The 27,064-nt window shown below is 46.2% G+C and overlaps 1 protein-coding gene across 2 annotated transcripts; it reads right to left on the minus strand.

Annotated features, from left to right (window-relative positions):
• Positions 1 to 107: 107 nt before the first annotated feature.
• LOC122187201 (acyl-CoA 6-desaturase-like) lies at positions 108 to 24,797 on the minus strand. Of its 2 annotated transcripts, none has more exons than XM_042884482.1 (12): positions 24,672 to 24,797; positions 14,033 to 14,143; positions 13,024 to 13,221; positions 12,609 to 12,710; positions 12,247 to 12,372; positions 9,845 to 9,905; positions 9,276 to 9,352; positions 8,948 to 9,045; positions 6,256 to 6,352; positions 5,033 to 5,112; positions 3,813 to 3,938; positions 108 to 3,307 (listed from the first exon to the last, which is right to left on the minus strand). In XM_042884482.1, the coding sequence occupies exons 1-12, from the start codon at positions 24,795 to 24,797 to the stop codon at positions 3,256 to 3,258; spliced, it is 1,254 nt and encodes a 417-aa protein (XP_042740416.1). In that variant the 3' UTR covers positions 108 to 3,255. The 2 variants fall into 2 exon arrangements, with proteins under 2 accessions (XP_042740416.1, XP_042740415.1); XM_042884481.1 differs by lacking the exon at positions 24,672 to 24,797 and adding an exon at positions 17,464 to 17,885.
• Between the last annotated feature and the right edge of the window lie 2,267 nt (positions 24,798 to 27,064).

Genomic DNA, 27,064 nt, shown 5'->3' on the forward strand with positions numbered 1-27,064 from the left:
TGTTGTCAGTGCCATAATAGCCATTTCACCCCGCGCAGTGGAAAAGGACTTTCCACTGAGACATTGCAATGACTTAGGATATGACTGAAGAAAACATAGAGTGCATGTTTATGGTCAACAAATAGTTATGATTTTAATGAGCAATAGAATACACTGGAAAAAATATTTTGAGATTCTTTTTTTTTTTTTTTTTGAGGAACGAAATAAACAGGAGCTGTCCTATAAGGAATGTAGATCGGGTGTTTTATCAATTCGTAGGGAACACTTGAAATGTTAGGACTCGGTTAGGAAGTCTTTCTTAGGAAAGCATCTGCTAGAAGAGGCCGTGGCTGGAAGATGGCTGCTTTTAACCTGTCTTGTGAGGGTTGGTTTCTTCTCACTTTGTGGGTATCTGAGCAAAACAAGCGTCCCTACCTCAGCTGTTGGCCAATTAGAAACTAGCAATTACTGGGGGAATGTGAGCACCTGGTTTCAAGGTGCCGTTTCTTCCCTGTCCATGGCACTGGTGTTTGTCTTCCCACTCTGCCCGTTCCCATGTTTCTCCCAGCTCTGTGTTACTCCTTCTAAAACACATGCCCATCTCCCTCTTGTCCAGAGCTAATGCCTTTCTCTTCTAAGCATCTCTGAACATGCTGCTCCTCCAACTTCAGTGGCAAACCCTGCTAGCATGACTGAAGAGAAGCAAGCCAACCCTTTGCTGTCTGTTCTTCCATCATCTGACCGAAACAAATGCTGTTTCCAACTCATGGCCTCTGTACGTTGCCAAGTGCTCGTGTGGCCAACAATGTGGTTCAGGTGAGTTTATTTGCAAGCCCTGGCAGGCTTCAGGCACGCTTGGGAGATTTTGATGTGTGTTTGCAATGTGGATTGCCTTTGTCAAGAGAAAAAATGTGTGAGTTTTCACCTCATTTTGTTTCAGAGAAATTAATTAGCTTTAGTCCTCAGAATGTTGGAGCAAAACTGTGCATAGATGTCAATGTTTATATTGTTTTGATGGCTAACTGGAACCTGCAAAGGGAAGCTTTTTGCTCTGGGAACAGAGCTCAGCAAGGTCATGTGAACTCTGCGTCCTTTGGTGGGCCAACTTTGCAATTTTACTGAAACTTCTGGAGCACTTCAGATTTCACTTTTGTAAAAATCTTAACAAGACAGATTTCTCTAGATTTTCAGGGCTCTTTGCCAGGGGTGTGTTTGATTGAGTTATTGGGTGGAGAACTCAAACATTAAGGTGCATGTGAAACACTGTGTGTCCCAAGATGGTGGGCTGGGATTTTTTGGAGGGAGAGAAAGAAACTACATGAGTAAGGCTGTCAGTGAGGCTTTGTCTGAAAAAAGTAACCAGCTTCTTGCATTTTCACAAGACAAACTTTCTGAACATAAAAGTACAATTATTAAACTACACTACAAGGGGTTGGTGACCAGTACTTTGCAAAAAAAGAAAAAAGACCTTTATATCTTGCAGCAGCAAGAACAGTGTATGATCCTGGAAGTCACTTCTTACAATAGCATTACACAGGTTTTATTTCTGGATTCAAGCAGCTGCATAATTTGTATAAAAATGGGAGTTTTCAAGGGTCTGAAAGAGGAAGTAGTTGGAAAACAGCTAATATCAAGATCTCTCCTGTCCCCTCTTTCTTCTATTTGGTATCTTGTGCTAAGGTCTTGGGAAGAAAAATGCCCATTTGAGGAGTCAAAACTAGATGGACATATTAAGGCATTCTTAGCAGTGTTGGTCAGAATTCTGGACTAGCCCATTACTACCTGTCTGAGAAGTTACAGCATCCAGAAGGACATCACTGCTTGTGCTATTAGAAATCAACTATAAGAACTGCTCACATTCTGTTCAAGTGTCAGATAACCTGGAGTAGCTTTTAATCCTAACAATTCATTGTGATGTTCAGGTGAGGGATGAGCAAGAACACAAAAACAAGCCCTTCGTAAATCTGAAGTATTAGTAGCTAGGTTAAGTTATAGTCCTACCTATGAATTTCCTGTCTGTAAACATAGAAATCTCATCCAATTTTCCAAAGTGGGAGGTGACAATACATTTTTGGAAGGGCACAGCCACAGCTCTGGAGTTGTCTCTGCACGCAGAACCTTCAGATTTGGTGGAGCTTTACGGGCATTGAAGGTTCAAAAGTGAGGATCCAATTTCAGTGTTGGGCAATGCAATTATTCGTGCAATTGCCTAATAACTAGAGCATCTCTTGTACTAGGAAATGTGTTTGGAGCTGAGATAAGCTGTCGGAACCAAGCGCTGCTGTTGATACTACGGCTCTTCTTTGTAGAGAATCTGTCTCTTCCACTGTATTACAGCTGAATCCAAAGGTCTTGATCTACCTGGAGTGGGCTTGGGATTGGGTTGCATGTTAGTGAAGCGACTGGCAGCTGTTAAACTATATCATCTGGTTGAGCTATTCATGGGTTTTGGCTATTAGGACACTGCACAGGGAACAGAGTTATAAGGAAGTTGTAAGATGTTTTTATGGGAGGTTTCACATCACTGGCACATCCTGGTCAGTTCTGCCTTCAGCCACCTCCCCCTAGAGCCTGTGGTCAGGCTGAGCGGTTGGGAAGCTCCTCCTCCTCCAGAAGGAATCCATTTTCTTTGCTGATTGGTTTCAGGAGCAGGGCATGTAGCCCAGGCCTCTGACAAGATAAACAGCCCTGGTTTCTGCTGGGCACGTGCAGACAGGCAGAACTGGGTGTTGCTGAAGCTCTGCTCAGGTGAAAAAACCATTTGTGGTTACACAGGATTGATTGGCAATTAGTATGCTTTACTGATGGGCAGGACTGAAAGCCACAGCGTATGGCTGCTGGGCCCCATGGGGTGAGGTTCCTGCAGCAGAGCTGACACGGGTGTCCTAGAATTGTCCCTGGGCTTGCTGAAGTCTAACAAGTCGTGTATGTGAATCAGCAGCTTGTGTGCTTTAGGCAGAATGAGTGAATAGCGAGGAGATGGTGGAGGGCAGATGCTAAATGTCTCCTTTTTAGACACTTCTCTCTGTTCTCTCCCACCCTTCCTTTTGTGCGTTGGATCTTGTCCTCTGAAGGCTACGCCAAGCACATTTTACGCCCATCTGGATTTAACAGGTTGCCTGAGCTCACACCAGTAGCAGTTCACAAGACAGGAAACTCCCCTCAATTTGTGCACATAGAAATAGACCGAATTCTGATAGTAAAAGACACGTATGTGATCTCCCCCCTTACCCCCATCCCTCCCTGTGACTCGCATCTCCCCATTAAGACTCGTATTCACTTGTGGAGGTAAGCATCCAGCCATAAATCTCCAGATTTCTTTAGTGACCTGGGGAAAGAAAATGGAGAGAGGCTTGTTTGGCTTGTGAACCTCTGTCACTTTGTTCCTAGAAAGGAGAACTCTGTTACTGGGTCTGAACATGAATCCCACAAAATGAATACCTTAGAATACCAGAGGAGCTGCTTATTTTGCTCTTTGGGCCCCCAAATTGACCAGTTTCAAAGAATTCGATAGAAGTGCTCTTGTTGCAGAAGCAGCTTTGGGGGATAGCACTTTCCTACCCCACCTCCCCATCTTCCCATTTCCATGGCAGTTGCAATCTGGCATCAGTCCACTACATCAGTGGGGCTGTGTGGCCGTGCCATTTCTGCAGGATCAACATATCTTCAGGTATTCCTTGGGCTGTGATATGAAGGTATTACTCTAGTGATACCAGATCACAAAATGCTGATATGCTATTTCTCAAAGTGTTCTGAATGATCTGTAGTAGAAATGGTAGGATGCTTGTGTAACACTGAATTGCAAGCTGCTGATGTTAATAAAAGAACCTTACCCAACTATGTCTACAAATGCTTTTCCAAGAGGCTTCTCTTCATACTGGACTCCATACTTGGCACATAACGACTTCACCAGGGGTTTGATTTTCCAGAAGTTGTGCCGTGGCATTGTTGGGAACAGGCTTGAATAGAGAAAGAGAAAACATCTGAGAAAAATCTAGAGCATAATCCCAAGGGATGGGCATCTCCATCCGCCTTCTCATGGGGCCAATTATTAATGCCTTCTTGAGCTGCACCAATAGAAAAAAGAAAGAGAGGTGGAGATCCATGCTTTACATTACACTGTTTCAAGAAGGCTTGTGAGAACAGAATACATCTATTCTGCTGCTCTATCAGTCCTCAGAACAAAGCTGTGTTCAAGAGAGACAATAAAAGTCAGTTTATGAAGCAAAGGGTGCTACTAGTGCAATACAAAGCAAACAAGAAGAAAGGAAGCAGCCTCGCTCTGCTGAGACAGCTGCCCATTTGCTTTGGGCAGTACTAATTGTTTCTTGCCAAACTGAATTATCAGTGGCCCCATTTTCCATCTAATGGAACACAGAAACAGGTAAAGAACCTGGGGTCACCTTGCCTTATACTTTTCAATGGAGATTTCCTAAGCTGACTTCCAAACCAGTCAGCTTTACCCTAAATGTGGTCTCTATTACATTTTGCACTGACAACAGACTGCCCTGGTTTTAGTACCCCTCTTGAAACCTGGTAGTCAGCAGTATGTACAGTCCCACATTTCCTGCCGTAAAATGCTGATGCCCTTTTATTTAGGGAAAGGACATTTCTGAAATATATCCTAAGATAACTTCTTGAGCTTTAGTATCCAAATCCATAGCCTTTGTATCTTGCAGTTTTGTACCAATGACTTAACTGAAACCTGAATTAAAACTGGGAGAGTGAAAGCTGAAGTATTGGGTAGCACGAGAGATAGATGCTGTGCCTCTAGTGACAACAACCTCCAGTTGTCTGGGTTTGTCTTTGGTTGGAATGTGGTAGTGCTCCAAAGGGGAAGTGGAAGGTTTGACTAGAGAAGGTGTTAGACAATCTTATGTAGTCTCTGCTTTTACCATGAAAGTTTGAACCAGATCATTTCTGAGATCCCTTCCAACCTCGGGCTTCTCTGTGATTCTGTCTCACACATATGTTTTTAGCAGACTATCCCTTGCCACGAGTCCAGTGTTATGACCACCTGGTAATGACCAAACGATGCTGGGTCCATACTCACTGGTGCTCAATTTGAAAGTTCAGGTGTCCGGTGAACCAGTCATTGAAAAAGGACTGCTCAATATTGCAGGTGGCTGCCAGCTGTGGAGGCAAGAAAGCAGCTGTAATGCTAGTGATCTTAATAGATATGAATTATTCACCCTAAAATCAGCACAAAGCTCCTCTTGCCTGTGGCAGGAACTGGAGGACAAAAAGTACCTTCCTCTACTATGAGCGGTCATTGTGTAGAAGGTTGCCATTCTGAGACAGCTGACTGCAGCATGGGAAGCTTTAATCCTTGGTTAGGGCTTGCTATCAGCTGTTGTGCTGACGATGCCGTGCAGGTTTGAACAGTGATCAAGGGGCAATGCAGGAAGATAGCCATGTTTGGTGACATATCAGCCCAAGGACAGGGTCCTAAATGTCAGCATATCTAGCTGGAGACCAGATGGTTAACAACAGTATCAGGAAGGGAAACCGGAGAAGAAAACACCATGGATGCAGGAAGCCTACTTTTACTCCCCTCTAGTTGTTGTCCAGTATGCCTGAGCTTCTCTCAGCTCAGTTACACAAGATTCATGTAGTCAGTGCCAAAGTTGCTGTCATTGTTCTCTAGGTCTGAATGAGACTTGGGCCACCACAAATAAAAGGTGTGCATTTGTCTGACCAGGCATTAAAGAGATTTGTACGTAGAAAGCAGTGCATCTTCATTTCAGCCCTTATTCCATTAGAAAACTACACACTTTTAAGTATGCTAAGCTCTTTCTTCAACTGGAGTTGATGTGTTTTCAGTGCAGGGATAGCACATTGGTTTAAATTATCACTTAGAATCAGCAGATGATTTCCACTGAGACATTTCTCTTTGCTCGTATGTGTATGCCTATGTATACCATGTGTGCACCTGAGACTGCCTCAGAACTGAAGACATAAAATATAACCTTCTGATAACCGAAATCAATACAGAAGTTTGGACTTCCATGCCTTAAATGAGCACTGCTGGCTCTGGGGAAAACAAATGGAATTGGATGATGGTTGGATTAGATGATCTTAGAGGTCTTTTCCAACCTTAACAAAGCTGTAATTCTATGGTCTTTGTGGTAGAGAGGTCATGGGCAGAGGCTCTGTGCTATAGCACTCTGTACCTTCATCAGGAGATTATTTGGTACTCCATCCACTCTTCTGAGTAAATTTCTAATCCAGTTTGGAGTGAGTGGAATCAGAGGTATTCTTTTCCCTCCCCGTTACCTGAGAGCTCAGCCAGTCTTTGTGCTTCTCACAATCGATTTCCATTGGAATGTGATTCATCTGAGTGACCCACACAAACCAGTGGCTCTCCAGAAACCTTCAGAAACATACAGACAAAAAACACAACTGTTTATATTGCAGACCAGGATCTGAGGTAAATAGATGGTGTTTGCAGGGAGCAGCAGGATGTAAAGCACGTGAGAAAAATATTTCCCCAAGATGCAAAACTAAGTGCCTCTTCCTATTGAAACCAGAGAGAATCACTTCTGCAATTAATTTCTCTTTCTCTCTTCATACCTCTGGGACTAATGCAATTGTCCCTCTCCTTCCTCAGGAGTGGATCAATTTCTCGTGCTAATTTTGCCTTTCTCTAAATAAAGATGTAATATTGAGAAGGGCCAGTAGGAAACATTTCTTCTCCAAAAAAGTGGTGAGGCATTAGCACAGGCTGCCCAGGGAGGTGATGGAGTCGCATCCCTGGAGGTGTTCAAGAACCAAAGATATGGGGCACTGAGGGATGTGGTCAGTGGGATGGGTTGGTGGTTGGACTTGGTGGTCTTAGAGGCCTTTTTCAGCCTTAATGATTCTATAATCCAATTACTTGAGAAAAAGAAGCCACGGTTTAGAAATTCTGAGTTGATTTTCTTTGCAATTGCTTGCTGGACATACAGCAGTTTCAAAGTCCACCTGCTTATTGGTGTTAACTTTCTGGTTGTCAGATTTAGTGCTCGGGGGCTCCCAATTTCTCTTTGTTCTCTCTGTAACTTTACCATAATTCTGCATTCTGAACTTGAGATTGGCTTGTTTATTGCTCATTGTGTAAACCACAATTTTAGCCTCTGGAGAACAGCCTACAGAAATGCACTTCTGTTTACCCAAATCTGTTTCACTGCGCTGAGACTGAGATGTATATAGCAAGGCAGTTGTTTAGAAGCACCCTTTTCCAGAAAACAAGCCTATAGACTTCAAAAAACAAAAACAAAACAACCAGATGATCTGATGGTCTGCTTTCACCAGTAATTTCAGCAATCACTGTAATGTAACCAGCAGTAAATCCGTACAATGACTGACTGGGGTAAGCTAATTAAACAGAGCTGTCTCAGAGCTGTTTGGGAGTTTGATTTTGATTGTTTGCTTTTCCAGTATGTTCATCTGTCTGACAGAAGTCTGAATAAGACAGTTGATGTCATGCGTCAGCTAATTAGAACAATCTCAACTTTTTACTCATTACTCCTATCTGGGGTGAAAACAAAATGAAATGTTTTTATTTAACTCTATGCCTTACGTATTTAGATTGAGAGTGGTGGCCTTCATTGCGTATCCTTATTGCTCTGAGCCATGGGAGAGCTGACTACAATGGTGCATTGTTCTCTAAAGCTCCCAGGGCTCTTCTTTTACTGACTCGAGTATAACAGAACTGTAGTAATAGGGAACCATCTCCTGCTGAGCCTTCATGAGGAACTGAAAACAGTTTTGCAAGGAGAATGCTCTTCATTTTTCAGCTTGATCAAAACAGAAAATTTTTGGAGATACTAGGTCAGTTGGTTTCAGTTGTTGAATCCAGATCAAAAATGTTGTCTACACACACACAGCTGTCCATCTTTTGAAGTTCTTAGTGAAAAAAAAATCAGGACTGAAGTGTTTTGAAGCTATGAAAACTGAAGTCATGAACAGTGACATTATGTTTCCTGGAGGCAAACCTTCAGATTTTGCAAAGGCTTTTGCATATCTGTTGCCATTTCTTTTCGCTTTAAAAATGTGGGGTTTTTTTAGAAAAAAGTGTTTCACTCTGATGAAATGTTTTCTAAAACTAATGCTCACTGCAGGATTAAATGCCATCCTTTGGTATTAGCCAAAGAGCAGCAGATATTACATGCAAAATAGAAATACAAATTCAGTGCTACCATCTGGAATAGTATAACCATGCAGTGAGTAAGCTTCCCAATCCTGCCCTGCCTGATTCATTTTGGCAGCCTGTGCTTGCTGTTCATGTTTTCAGATCTCTTGCTGAACTTTCCACCCATCTGTTGTACAGCAATAGTCAAGAGCAGTTCATCGTGGAGCTTGGTGGCAATAAAGGGGCAGAAGACCAGTCACAATCAAGACACACAAAAATAACCTCTCCATAGGTGTAAGGAGAGCTGAGAGGTAGGTTTGGGGGGGGGTCTACTGGAATGTAGGGGTGGGAGCACTGATCTGAGGTGTGAAGCAGATTTCTGAGGCGCTGGCCTCTGCATAGAAGCAATGATGTGTGTGTGAAATGTGCAGGACATGAGCTATTCTGCATGTGAGAAGTGGGGAGCGTTTTCATTCTGGTGCTCAGGTGGGCTCACGAGGCACCTAAGTGAGCTGGGAAGAGTTTAGCCCAAGGCACTATGGAAGGATCTGGCCTTGGCCAGTGTGGAAAATGCGTAAGTGTTGGGATTTGGCAGTCTGTGAGAACGGGGACTGAGGAAAGATACCAGAATCCTGGCTGAACCACCCCGAGGGCTGAGGAAGGTGCTGAGCACCAGAATGAGCTCTGCTGTGAGGAGGTAGAACTGGGAGATGATGGGAAGAAAGCAAAGCAGTAGGAATACCCAATAAAACAACACACAGTGTGGCAAATGACTGCAGAGAATGAGGAAGACCTGTGGGTCATAGCAGAGCTGGGGGTTGATTAGCCCAACATGGGAGGTCCTTTATCTCCTACCTGACAAAAGTGAGGAGAGACAGGGATCCCAGAATGCCATAGAATGGGGTGTATGTGATGAAATAGCGCATGTAGTAGCTGATGGCCCAGGCCAGGTCCTAGAGGAAGAGAGAAAACATGAGGCATCTCTTAGCCTATTTCATGCAGCGTGGCTCTGCTGGTAACACTAGACCATTAGATCTGGTTAGGGACACTAGATCATTAGCACAGCAAAGCGTGATCCCTTCCCACCCTCCCTCTGCCGGGTCTCTTGTGCTGGAGAGACCACTGGCCTCTCTCCCTGCTCAAGTGTCACAACCCACAAAGACTGAGGGAACACGGCACTCACCGCCCAGAACCTGCGCTTGATCATGGTTGAGATGATTTGGATTTGGAAATACACGGGGATGAGCAGAGGTGGGAAGACTGCAAAGCAAAGGGAAATGTTTCGGACATCAGAGAGGCAGAAAAGCGCGTGACATGAGAGTGTGCTGGTGATACAGGGATTGTTTCTGGGAAAGGCTGCCCAGCACTGGTAAAAGAAGCGATGTGCTGGTGACAAGGACAGGTGGCTTCTCTGTGAAGGAGGCTCTGGTTCACACCTGTTCATCTTGACTCATCATATGCAGGTATTCCACTGAGCCTCCCACACAGAGGTTACTTTCCAGTCTCAACCACTTGTCTTACTTTCTATAGCCACGCTGGCTACACTAAAAATGCTTGGATACCTGTGAGAATATACTGCATTAATTTTGAGGCCTGCGCAGGTATGCCATTAATGGGACTGGAGGTCTTGGGAATGTAAAGATGAGTTGAGACTTATGCATTGCTCTGCTAATACAGTAGGGCTGGAAACTGAACTGATATTCAGTTCCCCTGACCGAAGGGAAAGAGGAGGAACACGCTGCAGATACTCACTTAAGAAGAAGTACTCATGCTGGTGGTTGTAAGGCAGGTACTTCAGCTTCTTCTTGCCGTACTGCAGGACAAAGATGAGGAAGCTCAGTCTTGGACAACAGCACCAGTGTATAAGAGAGGATTATCTGCAACACTTATTTATTGACTGGAGAGTTTTGACCAAATTCCCATGCCATCAAAGCTAGAAAGTATTTTATTATGGATAAATATCCTGACTTCATAATTCTCTGTGTAAATTCCTTTTTAAAGCCTTCTGGTCTTGATGTACAGCTTCTTTGTATTTGTGAACCTGGTGACATTTTCATTCATTTGTGATCTTCCTGCCTTGCCTATGGCTGTGCTTAGAATTGCCATTTTTCCAACATAAATTCAAGACTTTGATAGTTGGACCAGATGATCTTGGCGGTCTTTTCCAGAGTTTATGATTCTAAGGCATAGCAAAGTCTGACCCATGGTATGTTCTTAGGTAGGATACCATTGGCAGAGAAAGATACTGAACATTGGCTAGTCTTCCACCCAAATGACCCAACCACCAACTCTTTCTAACTTCTGCAGCCATCAGCCCCATGAGCCCTGCCATCTGCCAGGGCTTGTAAAGTTGTGCTTTATCAACAGCGGAAAAACTAGTGTGGCCCTTTGCTATTTGCACAGGAAGTCATATAGGTGTATTTAAGTCTACAACGTCTGTGTTGCTAGTTTGACATGATTAGAAGTAGTGTGCTGCCCCTGAGAGCTGTTCTGTACCAACTGCTATCTAACCGTGGTTCACCTACACACAGCAGATGCAGACATTCCTCCAAAGACAAATCTGATCAAATTCAGTCTGTTTAGTGAGGACTGACAGAAAAGGAATCTATTTTTTTCCCTGTTCTTCCTGGTAAACAGTTGGAACCGCCCCATCAATCTCCACAACAGGACATTTTAGACAGACAGCAAAGCAGGCTTCCTGGTGGTCTTGGGTGATGAGCATGGGACTGGCGTGCCCAATGAATTTCCAGTGTGCCAGCTCTTGAGCCAGGCTAAAGTGTTGTTGCAGAGCAGATCTCATCCTGGGAATGGGAGAACTTTCCATTTTTCCTTTAAGTAAACCACACTCTACTTCAAAACCCAATCATCAGGCACAACGTTTTCCAATGGGATGTACCAACACAGTGAAGATCCTGATTTGTATTTTGTAGACACTGTCTTTTTTTCTTTATGCTCCAGGAGGAGGCTTTCATTTTAGTCACAGATATTTCTGCATCTTGAAAATACTATGTGTGCAATATATTCTCTATACATATCCGACTACTGGCATGTATGTCCCCAACGTATTTCTGGGGTTACTTTCTTAAGAGGATAAAAGCTGGATGAGAGAGCATTAGATTTTTCACTTGGTACTTCCCTGAGCTGTACTTGCTGCAGATCTTTTTGTTGTAGTTGTTGCTGCTGTTTTTAACTAGAAATATTTGTTTAATTGTTAAAAAAAAAAAAAAAAAAAAAAAAGGCCAAATGTTTATTTTCTGTGTGTAGGTTTTTATGAAATTCTAAGCGTTTTGACTCTAGAAGGACAGATTGCATCACAACACTTTAACTGCCTACTGTTTAGTGTGCAGCCTCTTGGCACACAGCTAATGTAATAAAATTGTAAATAGATGACTCCAGTAATCTGGTGTAACCTGACAAATTAACAGTTGGTCTGGCTTTCACCCTTGGTCTTTGAATAAAATGTTTATTTCAAGATTAAATGATGCCTGACGATCTCTAGAGTGAGGTGAGAGTGCAATCACTTCCAGCTAGCTTACACAGGCAGAAAGTTTCTGTATGCCTTGAATTTCTAATTCAGCTTTGCTGGCTTAAACACTCAGATTGAATCAAAATCTCCACAGATTTTGCCTTGAGAAACAAACAAACAAACAAAAAACCCACAGAGATGTCCTTCTGTTTCTATGCAAGCAATATCCTCCCACATGCATGGCAAATGTTCCAGTACAGAGGACATTGTCCAAAATATTCAAGGATATTTTCTGTGGAAACGGATGATGAGTTTTGAAATATTCTTGGCGAAGTAATTAGAAACACCATATTTTCCCCTCGTGTTGATATTTTAATACAGCAGAATGAAGTTTTCTTTAACAGCTTTCTACCATCCCTTGTTTATTGCTTTTCCTAAGCTACCCCCAAATAATATTTCCTAGGAAATGGATAGGGAATTATACAGTCAGTCCTACACTTCCTCCCAATATCTGGGAGGGTGTAACTTCCAACAGATCGCAATAGACAAATCAAGTTCATGGGAGAAGCATTTGCTTTCTTAGCATTCTTGTGTGTTTAGCAAGACCAGCAAACTTCTTTTTTTAGAGAGGCAGTCTCTGATGTCTTTAAAGATGATCATTTTCCACTTTTTAGCCACTTAGCCTTACCTCAATAGGTTGACTTTCTCCAAGGACAAAAATATGCAGCATGTTCACGTCTGGGTCTTTCTTGAATATGTTGGGCTTAGCATGATGTTGGAAGTGACGATGGTTCCACCAGTTTGCAGAGGCACCCTGGGCAGATACAAGAACAAGGAATTAATCCATGTAAAAGCACAGTTCCTCTAGTGGTAGATGCACTAAAACAGTGCAGTTCTGATTACACCTAAACTACTGTTTGCTTTTAAAACAGAAAATTCTCTCTGCATCTGCTTATTGTGGAAAGACTGAGAGATGCAGCGTAATGCTTTGACACAGTCAAAGTGACTGCAGCTATTTCCACAGACCCCCATGTCCATAAGGATCTTTACCTTCAGGTGTCCAATCACAAACTTGTGGACGATGTGGTTCCAGGAAGACTTCTTAAAGACAGAGAGGTGTCCAAAGTCATGTTGCAGCCAACCTGCCTGGGCCTGAAATGATGGAAAGTAAGTTAGTTGTACTGCTGCTTGAAAACAGAGTTGAGCATAAAAGGAAATAGAGACAGAAGGCAAGTTCTGAAGAGGTCAGTGCCTCCATTTCCTGGAGAAGGAAAGGCACAGGAGATAAGGAAAACGTGTGAAGCATAATGACCGTTGTGTAGGGGGGGCCAGAAGGCACCATGGGACCTGACATGTAGTGAATGTTTTTCCTAGTTGGATGGGTCTAACAAGAAAAGTTTAGCACACATTGATCTCCTCTGTAGTGATTTGGGCAACCAATATCTCTGTCCCTACTACTTCTTACCTGGGAAGTTGTAAGGATGCAGGCAAGGATTAGAGTTGTGATCCAGCCAGTACCGAAGTACGAAACCATTAGCCAAGCCAAAGCTTCCATTGCAATGATATGGGCCAAGTAAAGAGAGAAGAACAAAGGACTGGCTCTGAATAAGTTCATGTCTTCTGCTGTCTTCCTCAGGGTCCGAAAATCCTCCACCAGCTGGGACTGCAAAATAGACATGCAAGACACAGCATGCAGTTTGTAAGCAAGTCTGAATGCATGCAAGGAAGTCTATGTTCCATGCAAAGGACTCTGGTTATTTCTTGCTTCGTTTGGCTACATCAGAATTAAAGAAGGATACAGTTTTATTATAGCTTTTCATAGCACTTTCCCAAGAGTAAACACCCTGACTGGTCTGAGTCTTTGCCCTGAGGCTTTGCACCCTCAGCAAGGAGAGTAATTCAAGCCTCATGCTGTGAACCAGGACTACCTTGCTGTGTTGGGATTTACAACATTTGGTGACTCTTCTGAATGAGCTTTACAAGTGGCAGAGAGCCATTAGCATCACCTCCTTTGTTCTGAGTAGGACAAATATGCCAATGGTCATGGCCAGCCATAAACAGCAGGATGGAATTAAGGGTTTTTGTTTGTTTGTTTTTGGTTTTTTGTTTGTTTGTTTTTTAGCAAGAACTAGTCATGTCATGCACAGTGCCTGAATAATGAATGAATGAGATGTCTGGAAAAGGTACAGAACTGGACTGGGGAATATGGAGAGGATAGAAATGGTAGCTGCTGGGTTGTTGCTGCTGAAACAGCTAGATTGAAATAGGATGTCTTCTCACCCATGGGTCACTATTGCTCCTACTACTTGTTAACATAATTGTGGTTGTCCTCCAGAGCTTTCCTGGTACTGGTCTCAGCAGGATAAGCTGCCTGTAGTGAAGGCCCCTTTATAATCTACCTGGAGGACATTTTGAGAGGGAAAAAATGGTGGCACTTGTCCATGATAAACACCAGCTCATTAGCAAACACTCACATTTTTATCTCGGTCCTGGCTGGGTTCCCCTGGAGCAAGCTCTCCAATAAGTAATGGCTTGAGAAACTTCTGCACCAAGTTGGGATTGATGTGGAAGGCCTGGAATGCATCCTGGAGTAGAAATAGGAGTAACTGTGAGATTCAGCAGTAGCTGTTTCTTCCTGAGCGTTGTTCTGTTCCTGCCCATCTCCAGCACTGCCCTTCCTTGCAGTAGATCCCTCCACTAAGGGTGGTGTAAGACTGTTAGTGTGAAAGAGAGGTGCGATCTCTGTTCAGTGTGGTACTCCTGTGCTGATGAAAGCTCCGCACATGGACAAATTCAAGGTCAGACCAGATCAGGCTCTGAGCACCTGATCATTGGTGTCAACGTTCACTGCAGTGGAGTTGGACCAGGTGGCTTTTAAGAGCCCTTTCCAATTCAAATGATTCTATGATTCCACCAGAGAAGCCTTCTGCTAGAGGCTGTTGAATTTGCTTATTTAGAAGGAAGTAAACGGTGAGGCCTGCAATGGTATCTGGAGGGACAGAGAAAGGCACCCCAAGAAATTTCCTAAGCAACTAAGCACCTAAATCCTGCTTAATTCCCTAGGAAGGTAGGCCGACAGGAATGTGTGCAAATCCCCACCAGGATATAAATACCCTATGAAAGTCTGCTGCCTGGAGGCCATTCAGGAGAGGGGATTGACTTTTGTTTTCATAGGGTATTTGATTTGAGCAGAGTTCACCTCAGAGAGCTGTAAAGATGCAGTTCCATGATAAGTTCACCGCACTAAGCCACAGTTCTCTTTTTGAGATGGTCTTCAGCATACAAACTCCAACTTCATTTAGAGCTTATTTTATTTTGCTCGCTGTGCTCCTCCTTCACTGAGATCCTGTCACACCTGGAGAAAGCTTGACGCCTTCCATGCCTCATGGAAGCAAACCAATGGATCTCATGAGGCCAGAAGGCCTATGATTTAAAAGGGAGGGTAGTTAAAGGAAGCATGTGGTTCTAACTTTGTCAGTGGCTAATGATTTGTGTGGCTATGGTCTCCTTTTCTCATTATGTTGAAATCCTTATCTTCTTCACCTTATGAATAAATAAAATACAAACAAGACACAGACAAAAACAGAATTCAGTAGTAATATGCTTCAGCTATTCTTCCTTCATCCAATTAACTAATAATTAATTGCAAGGACCAACTAAAATCTCCCCTCTTGCTCTAAGTTATTATTAGGGAAAAATCTTCTCAGGAAGAGTGGTGATCTGCCCAGGGAGGTGGTGGAATCAGTGACTCTGGAGGTGTTCAGAAACTGTGGAGATGTGGCACTGAGGTGTATGGTCAGTGAGGATGGGCTGGGGGTTGGACTTGGTGACCTTACAGATCTTTTCCAACCTTAATGATTCTATGATAAATAGGAAGGGCAGATCAGTACGTGCTCACTGTGCCTAGCTAGCTGACCTTGATGGGAGCTGACCTCCATTCCTAAACTGGCTCTGGAGTTCCAAATTCCCAGCCAACAAGCTTGGTTCCAAAGTGCACCAAAGTCCATGTAAACTTTCACCTTATTCCAGGACTTTGGGTTGAGCTTCTGATCACAGAAGTTCTGCTGTAGGAAGCACCGAGAGCTGTCTACCCAAGGCTTTCCTGACAGCAGCATATCTGTTTTCTGAACATGTCATGACATTACCAGGGAGAGCTCTCCTCCATATCTGAACTTGACAGCTGCGTTTTTTTTCTGCCTTACATGAAAGATTGCAACTGGTCAGAAATGCAGTCATGCATCTTAGAGCACAGTCATAAGCCAAGCGTCTTCTAGAAAGGGTGAATTATCTCAGCTGCTTTTGGTGGGGGAAAACAGTTTTATTTATTGGTGCATGAGCTCTATATAAGCATCAAAGTACTTGGTGCAGTCAACACAAAGATATTCTTTTGCATCCTCAAACATCATCTAAAACAGAGATGCTGCAAGGTGCTGGGACATATGCTAAGCCTTATTCATTTCTTGAAGGCAATTGTGCACAATGTGGTGCCACAACAGGCTGTCCCTGTCCCAGACTGGTGTGCCATGTCAGTGGGCCTAAACTGAGTGACTGCAGAGCATTGCTGGCATTTGCAGGGGAAACTCACATGTAAGCTGTCCTGGGACAGGGACAGAAACAGTTTAAGAGCTGAATCTTTATCATTACTTTTTCCTCCTCCAAAGCTCTCCCAGTTGTGATATCTTGCAACTCAAACTGAAACTTTTTAGCAAAGCCCCAACAGGCTCAAGGCCAAAGCTTTCTCACCATGAAACGGTGACATGTTTTGGCGGTAAAATGTTATTCACAGGGGGGAAGCTGGAAACCAGATGCCAACTCTGTGTGAGTGCTCTGGGCAAAGCACCCTTCAGTCTGTGCCTTCACGGAGTGCTCTCTGAGCATAGAGGGATGCTATGCTGGGAAGGAGGAGCTGGAAGGGGTGTCACAGCCCTGTCTTTCAGTCTGCCTTGCAAAGATCAGAGACAAATGCAACAGCAGATGCTTTTAGATTCCTTGGGGAGGAATCGCAGTGAATTCTCAGGGATAGGAAGCCATCAGAGGAGCTCGCAGCTTGTGCAGAGGAGAGAAAGCCCCACCCCTTTCCTTCTGAGGCAGAAAGCTACTCATTTGGGGCATTCAGTGGAACCGGACAAGAACCAAATGCATCTCAGTTCTTCCAGGAAAATAGCGGGGAATAACCGCAGGCAGAGGGAGACTGAAGGAAAGCGTTAGCAATTCTGTGGCACACAGATCCTTCTTGCTCAGGTGTCAGAGCTGCGGCAGACCAGCAGCTAATGCTACAGCTCTGCTTACCGCCTGCAGAGAGCTGGGGGCAGCTGCATATATTCACCCCGGCCTGGGAACGTGCTCTTGGGATGCATTTCTGCACAAGGTGGCTTAGGGGGAAAACGCAGGCAGCAATCTCTGAACCAATTTGTTCCAACCCCCTCCCTTATTTTTTAATTGCTGAAACAGGAGAGGTGTCTGAAACAACCCAGCCAGCTGTAGCAGCAGCAAACTTTTTTTTTTTCTTTTTTTTTTTTTTTTTCCCTTCTCTTCTGTAGAAACCTGTAACACAATTCTCTGGGGAATTCTCTCCTGGGAAAAGCTGAACGGCGCCTTGTTCGGCTCACCTCTGCAACAGAGCGGCAGCGAAACGGGGGCCGGGCTTTAACCCTTCCTATGCGTGCTCCCCGGCACGCCCAAAGCCGCGCACGGAGGAGGGGGAGACCCTCAGCCCACGAGTCCCCAACTCCCGGCACCGCACGAACGCAGACAAAGCCCCGCAGCGGAGCCTCTCCCGACCGCTCCGCCAGATGTTGCCCAGCGGGGGAGGCGCTGCGCACGCGGGTATCGCCGGTGTGCGGGGCGATGTACGGGCGCGTGCCCGCGGGAATGTGCCGGAGCCCGGAGCGGCCCCGTCCCTTACCGTGGCATCCTCGCCGGCGCAGTGGCCGATGACCCGCTGGCCGCCCGGGTGCCTGTGCGCCCACTGGGTGACATTGTACACCTTCCGCTCTATCACCAGCCACCTGTCCGTCCTCAGGTTGTGCTTCTGGATCTCCTCCCAAGTGAAGAAGCGGACCTGCGGCTTGCACTCCTCCTCTCCTTTCTCGCCCCCCTTCCCCATGGGGCCGGCCGCCGCTTTGTCCTCTCGATACGCGAGGCCCGGGGCCGTGCTGGCGGGACGAGCTTCCCGTGCCCGATTTAGCTCAGCTGATCCCCGGCTCTCCCCCGCTTCCTCTGCTCATGTCCTCCCTTCTCTTTGTTTCTCGCTGCCCGGCCCCGGCGCTCCACCAGCTCCGTCGCTGGCTCCGAAGTGCCCCCTAGGCTACGTTTTTCCTCACTGATGTACTTCTCCTCCCGCATAGCTCCGTTTCGAGACAAGCTCGGCCCATTTCCCCCCCCCCGCTTCCCCAGCATCCCCCTCCATTCAGTACCGGTGAGGCTTCCACAGGGATCAGCAGAGCCCCTGCACCAATCCCGGCCCTCCCGCCGCCGAGCTGGGCCCTGCCATTGGCCCCGCGCGATCTTGCGAAGGGAGCAGCCGGCGGCCGGCCAGGCCGGGCCGCGAACCCGCGGCCCGACGGCACGGGGGGAGAGCCTCGCATCCCACGCCTCCTCTACGGCAGGATTTCGGCTCCTGCTTCTAAAAGCTTCTTTTTTTTCCTCCCTTTTTTTTTTTTTTTTTCTTTTTTTTCCCCATTTTTTTTCTTCCTTTTTTCTTTTCTTTTCTTTTTTTTTCTTTTTTTTTTTTTTTTTTTTTTTTTTTTTTCCCTCCTTCTCTTTTATTCTTCCCCTTTCTTCTCCTTCCTCTTTTTGTTTCCTCCAGAATTACCACCACCCTTTTTAATTTAGGAAGCACGTTTTGCTATTGTGGCCAAAGCACACATTGTTTTTCTCTAAGCTGCCCCTCGGTCACAGGAGTGATTGGTCCCATTCACAAGGCAATCTCCTGCTCTGGGCAACACTTTTGCTAATCAGTGGGACAGCCCCATCCTTTCTTTGCCTTGGGGCGCTTTGTAATAACAGAATCCTTGCCAGGATGTTGCACAAGGTGTTGAGGCACAAGGGCAAAGCCAACTGAGTGGTGTTTTCACTGGTGTCTATCCCATGCCTGAGGGTACCTGTAGCTGCTTTTTGGGGTGAGGCAATCATGATCAATGGCTTTCTTGGCAATAGGCAAGAAAGTCCCCTGTGACTCTTTTCGTTAAGAAAGAAGGGCACATTTTTCTTTCCTTCAGTGTCTCTAGCTGATTCTAAGTAGGCTTCATACATTGATGTTATTAGGGTACAAACTGCCTCTCTTGACTTGCAGCACAAAGGTGGTTTTCTGCTGTATGACCAAATCATAGGTCAGGAACAACACTGGATTTGTAACTCAGACCCCATTCTCTGACCTGGTCTGCAAAAGGAGGGGTAGGATCCCCTATGGCTGACAATCAAACTTCAGTTCACAATGTTTGCTTACTCTCTGGCTGGCCATCTATTGCATGTCACTACTAAAGGAGAGAGCTCAGATTCGATATTAGGAAACATTTTTTTTTGGAAAGAGTGGTGAGGCGGTGGCACAGGCTGCCCAGGGAGGTAGGTGGTAGGAGTTACCATCCCTGGAGGTGTTCAGGAACTGTGTGGATGTGGCACTGAGGGACGTGGTCAGTGGGCATGCTGGAGGTTGGACTTCGTGATCTTAGACACCTTTTCCAACATTAATGATTCTGTGATCCTGTGATCTTGCTATCCAGGGGGTAGGGGACGACCTCCTTTGAGGAAGCAGAGCAGTGTCTGCAACCCTGGTGTTGTTGTGTTCCTGGCCAGCCCCAGCCCCACTTCAGGCTCTCAATTGATATGAAAGAGCTGAGAACAGGGAGCGGGCATTCAAGAAGCCGTTGCTCCCCACCCTTTCCACCCACACGCCGTACACAGGCTGTAGGAATGGAGAGCAAAGTCAAGGAACATGCAGCACTTCCATGCCAGTGAGAACCACCTGGTGCCATTCTCACGCCAAGGCATCCTAAAGGCTCCCGCTTCTGCCTGGTCTCGCTGCTGCATGAGGGTTTTGGACCGTTAAACAGTCCTTCCTGCAGCACGGGATGATGGAAGTCAGAAATGAATGTTTTCCCAAGACTTTATTTAGTTCAGTTCAAAATAGACCTCTGACAAGGACAGTAATAACAAACGTCAGCAGGGCACTGCTGGTGTAACGGTGTAAAAGTGGACCCGAAGCTTGCTGCGTGTCATGTGGGAAATTTTACCATTGTAACCTCTGTGCTGTGTTGTGGGAATGTCCCAGAATGGGGCATGGCACATGGGATGGTTTGACCCCCACTGTGCTAACTAAGGCTGTGCTCTCTGTGCTCTCAGCACCATGTAGCTGAGGCTGCCGTGGCAGTGCTTCAGCTGGGTATGCTCCCATCCTGGTGACCTTGCACAGGAAACACAGGCTCAAACTGTGAGACTGCTACAAGTTTTGTTTGCTAAATAGTAATACAGAACCCACACCAGAGCTTCGCTCACTTTGGCCATTGGGCCACTGTGGTGAAAGAGCTGCCATGAGCTTCCAGGATTCCATGTGTGGAAAGGAATCCTAAGGGAAATCAGGCTGACGGCCAAATCTATATTGACTAGTTCCATATGGCAGTAGTTTGCTGCTTTGATCTCTTATTCCTGAAGAGTTTCCCAGTGAGAGATCTGTGTTTAGTGAATGTGAATGTTTGGGCTATCTTTGTTGAACACTCAGATCCGTAAACACTGAGATGTCTACAGACCTCAATTTGAAAACTGCATTTTTAGTACAGATAAATATTCTTTATTTTAATTCTTTCTTTTCTATCTGCAATTAATTGCCCTAGGATGCATTTCTTTATGCTTCACTAAGGATATTTTATCATGAGAAAGAAAGTAGAGGGGATCCATGACAACGCCAGATATTTTGAATGGAATTTAGATCTGCAGACTCATGACATATTTTTGCTTGTCCAGTGTTCTAATTCAAGGTCTGCCCTCTGTGTCCAAAAGCAGATTCAAAGTCATGATTTCTTTTGACCTTATAGAGATAAAGACATGGATTTTTGTGACTCGCAGTGTGGACTGATGATCATAGTCCATCAGGTCAGTGGTCAATGAAATAAATGTATCAGTGGAAATTGGTGGAAATACACTGATAAGAAAGAAGAATCAATCGGGAAGAAGCAGAATCTGCCATTGTATCTTTTAGATACACATTGATACGAAGTCTTTAATACAACTCCTCATTTCATGTTCTAGATATTTCACATAGATAACTGTGTAATAATGTAACAGCAGGCCATAGAAAGGTTCCTGTAAAAAACAAAACAAACAAAAAAACCACCCAGCAACAGCGCTATCATCTTTCTGCAGCACAGGCTGTAATGCTGGCAAGGCTCTCTGTGGCACTTGTTCTAGGTTTTGTTTGGCTCTTGGGCACAAAACTAGCCTGGGCGATGGGAAGAGAACAGACTCGGTGCTGTGGCCAACTAGGTGAAAGGCTGTACTTGTTGCGTGGCGTGGCTTTAGCAGCACAAAGAGCTTGTGTAATGGACACAAAGGCCCCAAGTTTAATGGGAGAGTCAGGAGGTGGTGAGAAATACATCAGGAAATAGAAAAAGGAAGCAAAGAAATATAGAGCAGGGAAGTTTTTATAGGAGGAACACATCGAAGGGGTATGTCTGCTCCTCTGAGCACTGCAGAAATATATGAGCTGCCTTGAGTAAGTGAAGGCCATCTTGCTGAGTTGGCATGGAATGAGGAGAGAAAGGGAATTTAGGTGTCTCTGCTCAGTGCTGTGCATTGACTTGTTGATGTTAAGGGAAGAAACACTTCCTGAGGAAACTGAAAAAAAAACCAACAGAAAATTCAATTTTGGTGTTAGTTTTCTTGTCCTCTTATGGAATATAATCTAGAGATTGGCAAGATAAGACTCTGAAAGTATGCCTTTTGGAGGATGACTTTGGTGTTGTCCCACCAGAGCTTTCCAGGCAGTGACATGCAGCAGCACCTCTCCTGGCACCAGTGCAAAGAGGTGTTTAAACTGGAATACCAGGCTACGGTGGTACACATAGCCTCCCTTCTACATGGAAAATAGCTGCAGGACAGTGATTCCATGTTCAAAGCAATTTAATCATCTTCAGCTACTCTGCCCATCATTCGTGTGTCAACACGAAGCTCTCAAGAAGGCTGCCTTGCCAGTAGTACTGTTTCTTAATGACCGTGCCCCCAGTTTTGAGTGTCAGTGTCCCTTCTTACACATCTGATTACCTCCATCTTGTGACTGCCTTCTGTTCTGTCAGCAGCAAGTGTCCACACTCTTTCTCTTCTCTCCTATGCTGATGAGTTCTTAGAATATCCTGAGTTGGAAGGGGCCCATGAGGATCTTTCAAAACATGTATTTACACAGCAACTTGCCAATAAGGCTGTGCGCCAGGCCCGTAGGTGTTAAAATATGAAATGACTCTATTACAGTTAGAAAGGAGGGAGATAGTTTCACACCAAATGTTGCAGTCTCTAACCACCATTCATCCTGCTACATTTCACAGTCGGTTCCAGCAGAGCCCATTTTGTTGCCATCTGAGTCCTTGACATTTCTTACTGGACCAAGTGTTGTTTGTGTAAATGTATTTGTTAGCTTGGGGGTTTGGTTACATCTGAGTGGGGACAGGGGATGTGGGAGCTTCAGGATGAGCCGTGGTGCTGCGTGGAGCCAGCAGTTGGGTTTGATGGTTGGTGTGGGTGCCTTCCTAAGTGGGACATTCTGTGATCCTGTGGCTATAGGATGTACCTTTTGGAAGTGCAAGGAACACCCCTTGCTCTGCCATGGAAAATTCCCACTCTTTCTTAATGTCTACCTGCATTTTTTTTAATTAATTTATTTTAAGGATAGAAAAAAGAAATATAATTAATTTTTCCTTTGACGTATCCCAGCATTTTGGAGAGAGCTGGTGACACTTCTTCTAGCTATGGGACAGTGCCGAAGAGCTGACCGAATTTACAAGGCAAACAAACAAAAAGATCCACAACCTCCCGTTACAGTGCTGTCACTGGCACCAATTCCACCCTCTGTAGAGGATCTTGGATCAGCCGTGGGGGATTGTCAGGTCTGGATGCCAAGGAAGCAGGCTGTATAATAGCACTTAATTAGTACAGGAAGCAGCAGACATTGCAAATACTCATTGGGGTGAGATTAAAGAGAGAAGAGTTCCGTTCTAACACTGCCCTATCAGTGTGATCTCATTGGCAATAACTTAGAATGAAGACGTTCTGCTGTAATCTGCAGCTGGAATCAGGGGGCTCTTGCATTTCCTCTTTCTTCAGATTTCTCTTTGAAAAACCAGACAATTAGCACTTTGCTTGCTCAGTTACTGATCTTAATTTACATACTCTGTAGGGCAAGCTTGCTTTTATCTTGGCTCTTTGGTCCCTTATGCTGATTTCTGGTTGCTTTTTCAGGCAAGTTTGAAACCTCTTCCCAGATCACAGTCTTCCACCAGTAGTCCACCGCATCTTATCTTCATTGTTTCCCTCTGCCAAGTATCACCTCTCATTTTTAGGGCAGAGCAAACACTCCATGCAGTTAATGCGGTCTGAAGAAACGCATATAAGCAAACCCAAGAATGAATTGTTAGTGTCATTAAACTTAGTAACCCAAGCAAAGAGGTCTGGGTACAGCGCTAACTTTCCTTGTTCAAACCATTCGGCTCTTGCAGCTTGCTCCCAGTGATGCTGCAGCTGCTGAGTGATGTTGCAGAGAGCTGGAATGCAGGGAGCTGAAACTCCTGAGTTTCCATCTCTTCCCTGCAAGGGAAATGTTGCTAAATATGGTGCTTTCCTCCTGCAGAGCAGCTGCTGGAATTGCATTGGCAGCAGCCTGCATCATGTAACTCTTCTGCATTTCGTTCTGTTCAGAGGAGCTGCTCCCGACCCTGATGTCCTCTCTCCCCCGATTCCCTGCCCTGTTCTCAGCCTTCCTGCTGGCACACCACAACACCATGCACTCTGCACCTTGGGCTTCGCTCAGGGTGAGCCACAGCCAGGAGCTGACTCTATTAGTGGGACTTCGCCACAGGTTCAGGCCCTGCCAATCCCTCTGTTATCCCAACTCATTTTCCTCTGCTTCAGGAAGGTCTGCAGCACTTTCAGCCCCCCCTTCCATTTCTCCACATTGCCAACTTGGTCATGAAGTCCTTGTGTGCTCCACAATCTGTTTTTATCTAATCACCTAAAGCTATTAAATGAAGACTGACACTGTTAGTGCAGACAGCCACAGCTGGATTTAGGATGTTGCTAAGTGTGTAACAGCAACTGGCTTTCCCTTGCTGTCTTTATGACAAAGATTTCATTCTCACCTGCGTGAGGCCCATTAGAGATGACCCACGCAGGAGGAGCTGCTGGTGCAACACATCAGCCCTGCAGTGAGTGGAGCTGGTGACTGATCTGGCTCCCAGGATGCCCGAATTAGAGATGCAGAGTTCGTATCAGGAAAAGCTTCAGGAAAAGAAGTGAACAGTTAATTTGAGGTAATTTGAATGGGAAAATCAGTACGTTGTTACCGTCACTGCCAGCTAAAAGAAGGGGGAAAAAAAAAAGAGGAAAAAAGGTGTTGGATCCGTGGTTGGTCGGGCAGAGGGTCATCCCGATCCGGGCAGCCCCGGTCGGCGCTCGGTTCCCATGGCTACCACCGACAGGGCTGCGGTAAATGGGTCAGAGCGGGCGGTGCGGGAAGAGACAAAGGAAATTGGGGTCCGGGAGAAGGGCGTGGGGCACTCATTGCGATGCGTGCGCATCCCCGCACAGGCGGATCTCGCTTTGTTTCGGCAGGATTCGGGCACACCCCGCAGAGCCGGGCACGCCGCGGGGCTCGGCGCTCCTCACGCCCCAAGATGCTCAACGCCCGGCGGCCACGCGCAGCCCCGAGGGGGCGGGCGGGAGGCAACCCGGGCCAATGGGCGCGGAGCTCCGGCGAGGGGGGCGGGGCCTCGCGTTGCGGGGAGCCAATGAGATCCGGGCTAGCGGGGCGGCTCGCAACAGGAGGTTGCGACCGAGCGCGGCGGGGGGACTCGGGCGGGCGGCGGGGAGAGCCATGGAGGAGCGCGGGGCCGAGCCGGGTCTGCGCCGCTTCACCTGGGAGGAGATCGCGCAGCGCACGGGCCGGGGCCCGGCGGCGGAGGAGCGCTGGCTGGTGATAGATAGGAAGGTGTACGACATCAGCCGTTTCCATCGGCGGCATCCGGGCGGCTCCCGCGTCATCAGCCACTACGCCGGGCAGGACGCCACGGTGAGGGGCCGCGGGGCCGGGGAGGGATGGGGCGTGAGCGCTGCTGGAATGGAACGGGACACGGGGCGGTTCGTTGGTTTCCGCTACTGCCTCTCAGCAGCGCGCTGTAAGGAAATGCCGTTGTTTTCTGTAAGAAAATATAAAAAAATAAGAGGGAAGGGAAAAAAACGACAAACAAAAGAAGAAAAGAGCACCGCTTTGCGTGTGCTGGGCGCCGCGGTTGCGCCCTGGGCGCTGGCAGGGAGAGGCGGCCGTCCCTCTGCTCCGCGCTTTGCGCCCCGCTGCTGCTGGCCATTGGTCTGAGCGCGTGGTGCCATCCGCGCCCGGCCCGCTGCCGCCTCCCGCTGCTCCGCGCTGCCGGAGACACGACGAGGGCCGCCCTCCCCCTGCAGCCCCTCGGCCGATCCGCGCCCTGAGCTTGCTGCCTCCGAGCTGCGGCGGAACTGACCCTGTGGCTGCGCTGCCGCTGTTTGGAACCCACCGCGGTCTCGTGTTTTGAATCCAGTGGTGTTTTTTTTACCTGGCTGTCTGGTTGCCGGGCCAGGCCGTTCGGGGCTCGGGCACCTGATCTAGTAGGGGTCCCTTTTCGCTGCAGGGGAGTTGGACCAGATGGCCTTTAAGGGTCCCTTCCATCTCAAACGATTCTATGGTTGACATTGCAATTAGCTGATAAAAGTAACTGCTTTCCCTAATTAGGATCTTCAGCATAGTAAGTGGGAAAAAGAAAGTTACTGGGGTACTTTTCTGTGATGTGGAGGGGAGCCAGCTGGGAGCACGAAGCATCAACCAAGAAAACAAGAATATTCCAGTGAGGTGTGGGAGTATGGCCTTTAGGGATTGCCTCATAACAATTGGAGCAATGTGGGGGCTTTGAGAGGCTGGTGTCAGTCACCAGGAGCTGCCATCGTCTGTCTGTGGTCCCTCTTGCTCCATTTTTCAGCCAGCTGATTCTGTTTTTGTGCTAATGTTTTGTCCCTGTCCCCAGTCTGGCTTTAATTTCCTGGTATGTTGTATGAGGACAATTAGATAGAAGCTAAAGACAAAAGAGAGGGAGAGAGGAATATGTGGTTGAGGTGACAGATCTTGGGGCTCAGCACACTGTGAAAGAGAAGGGCGGATGTGGCTCTAGGTGATGTGCTTTAGTGGGCATAGCAGTGATGGGTTTATAGCTGGATTGGGTGATCGTGATGGTCTTTTCCGACCTTCATGATTCTATGGAATTTTAAGGTTAGGTGAGAGTAAGCCTATGTTCCATGGTGAGCTGTACTTCATAGCAACCTAATAGAAACTAATGCAGAAAATTCAGCTACAAATAATTATTCACAGTGAGAAGAAAGCAGTAAAGTTCATGGCAGAAATATCAGATCCTGCCAACTCTGTTGACTGGTTTGCTTTTGACTTAATCCAGGACATCATGAAATAGCTTTCTTTTGCCACCACCCAAAGTGTTGTTTTTTGTCGTTTTTATCATCCTGTTCCTATATCTGTATTTCAGGATCCTTTCATAGCATTTCATCTTGACAAGACATTGGTGAAAAAGTACATGAGCCCACTCTTGATTGGGGAACTGGCACCAGATCAACCCAGCTTTGAACCCAACAAGAATGTAAGTATCTCAAAAATTTTGGTATTTGGGTTGAAGCTGCACTGTTTGCTTTTTCTTAGAAGCAGCCAGAATGCCAACCAATCACCCATAGGTGAGAATGGAGAGAGCAGATGCAGTCAGCTAAGAAAGGATCCCAGAAGTCATTGCCTACTTGGGGTCATGATGCAGCTGCTGAAGATGGGTCTCTGAAGTGACTGATCCCCAGCACTGCCCCATTGCCACAGTAACTCCCTGAAGAGGAGGCACAACACTCCTCTTGGGGTTCCTGGGGTTATTTTCAAACCAGTAGGTACATATTCTTGCATCTCCCTACAGAAAAGGCTGGTAGAAGATTTCCGTGAGCTCCGTGCTACTGTTGAGAAGATGGGACTTCTCAAACCCAACCGTGCCTTTTTCCTACTGCATCTTTGTCACATCTTGGTGCTGGATGTTGCAGCGTGGCTCACCATCTGGTACTTTGGATCATCCACCATGCCTTTCCTCTTCTCTGCGTTGCTTCTAGGCACTGTCCAGGTAAGCAGTTACTCACAGAAAGTGAGCAAAGAAAAAAAAAGCCAAGAAAGTCCCAGAAACCCCTAACAGTAGTCCTTTCAGACTGAGCATGGGAGAAAGTTTGGTCTTTGTAAAATTCCC

The sequence above is a fragment of the Lagopus leucura genome, unplaced genomic scaffold, assembly GCF_019238085.1.
Source record: "Lagopus leucura isolate 7727_CA_CO unplaced genomic scaffold, USGS_WTPT01 Super-Scaffold_100044, whole genome shotgun sequence".
NCBI lineage: Eukaryota > Metazoa > Chordata > Aves > Galliformes > Phasianidae > Lagopus > Lagopus leucura.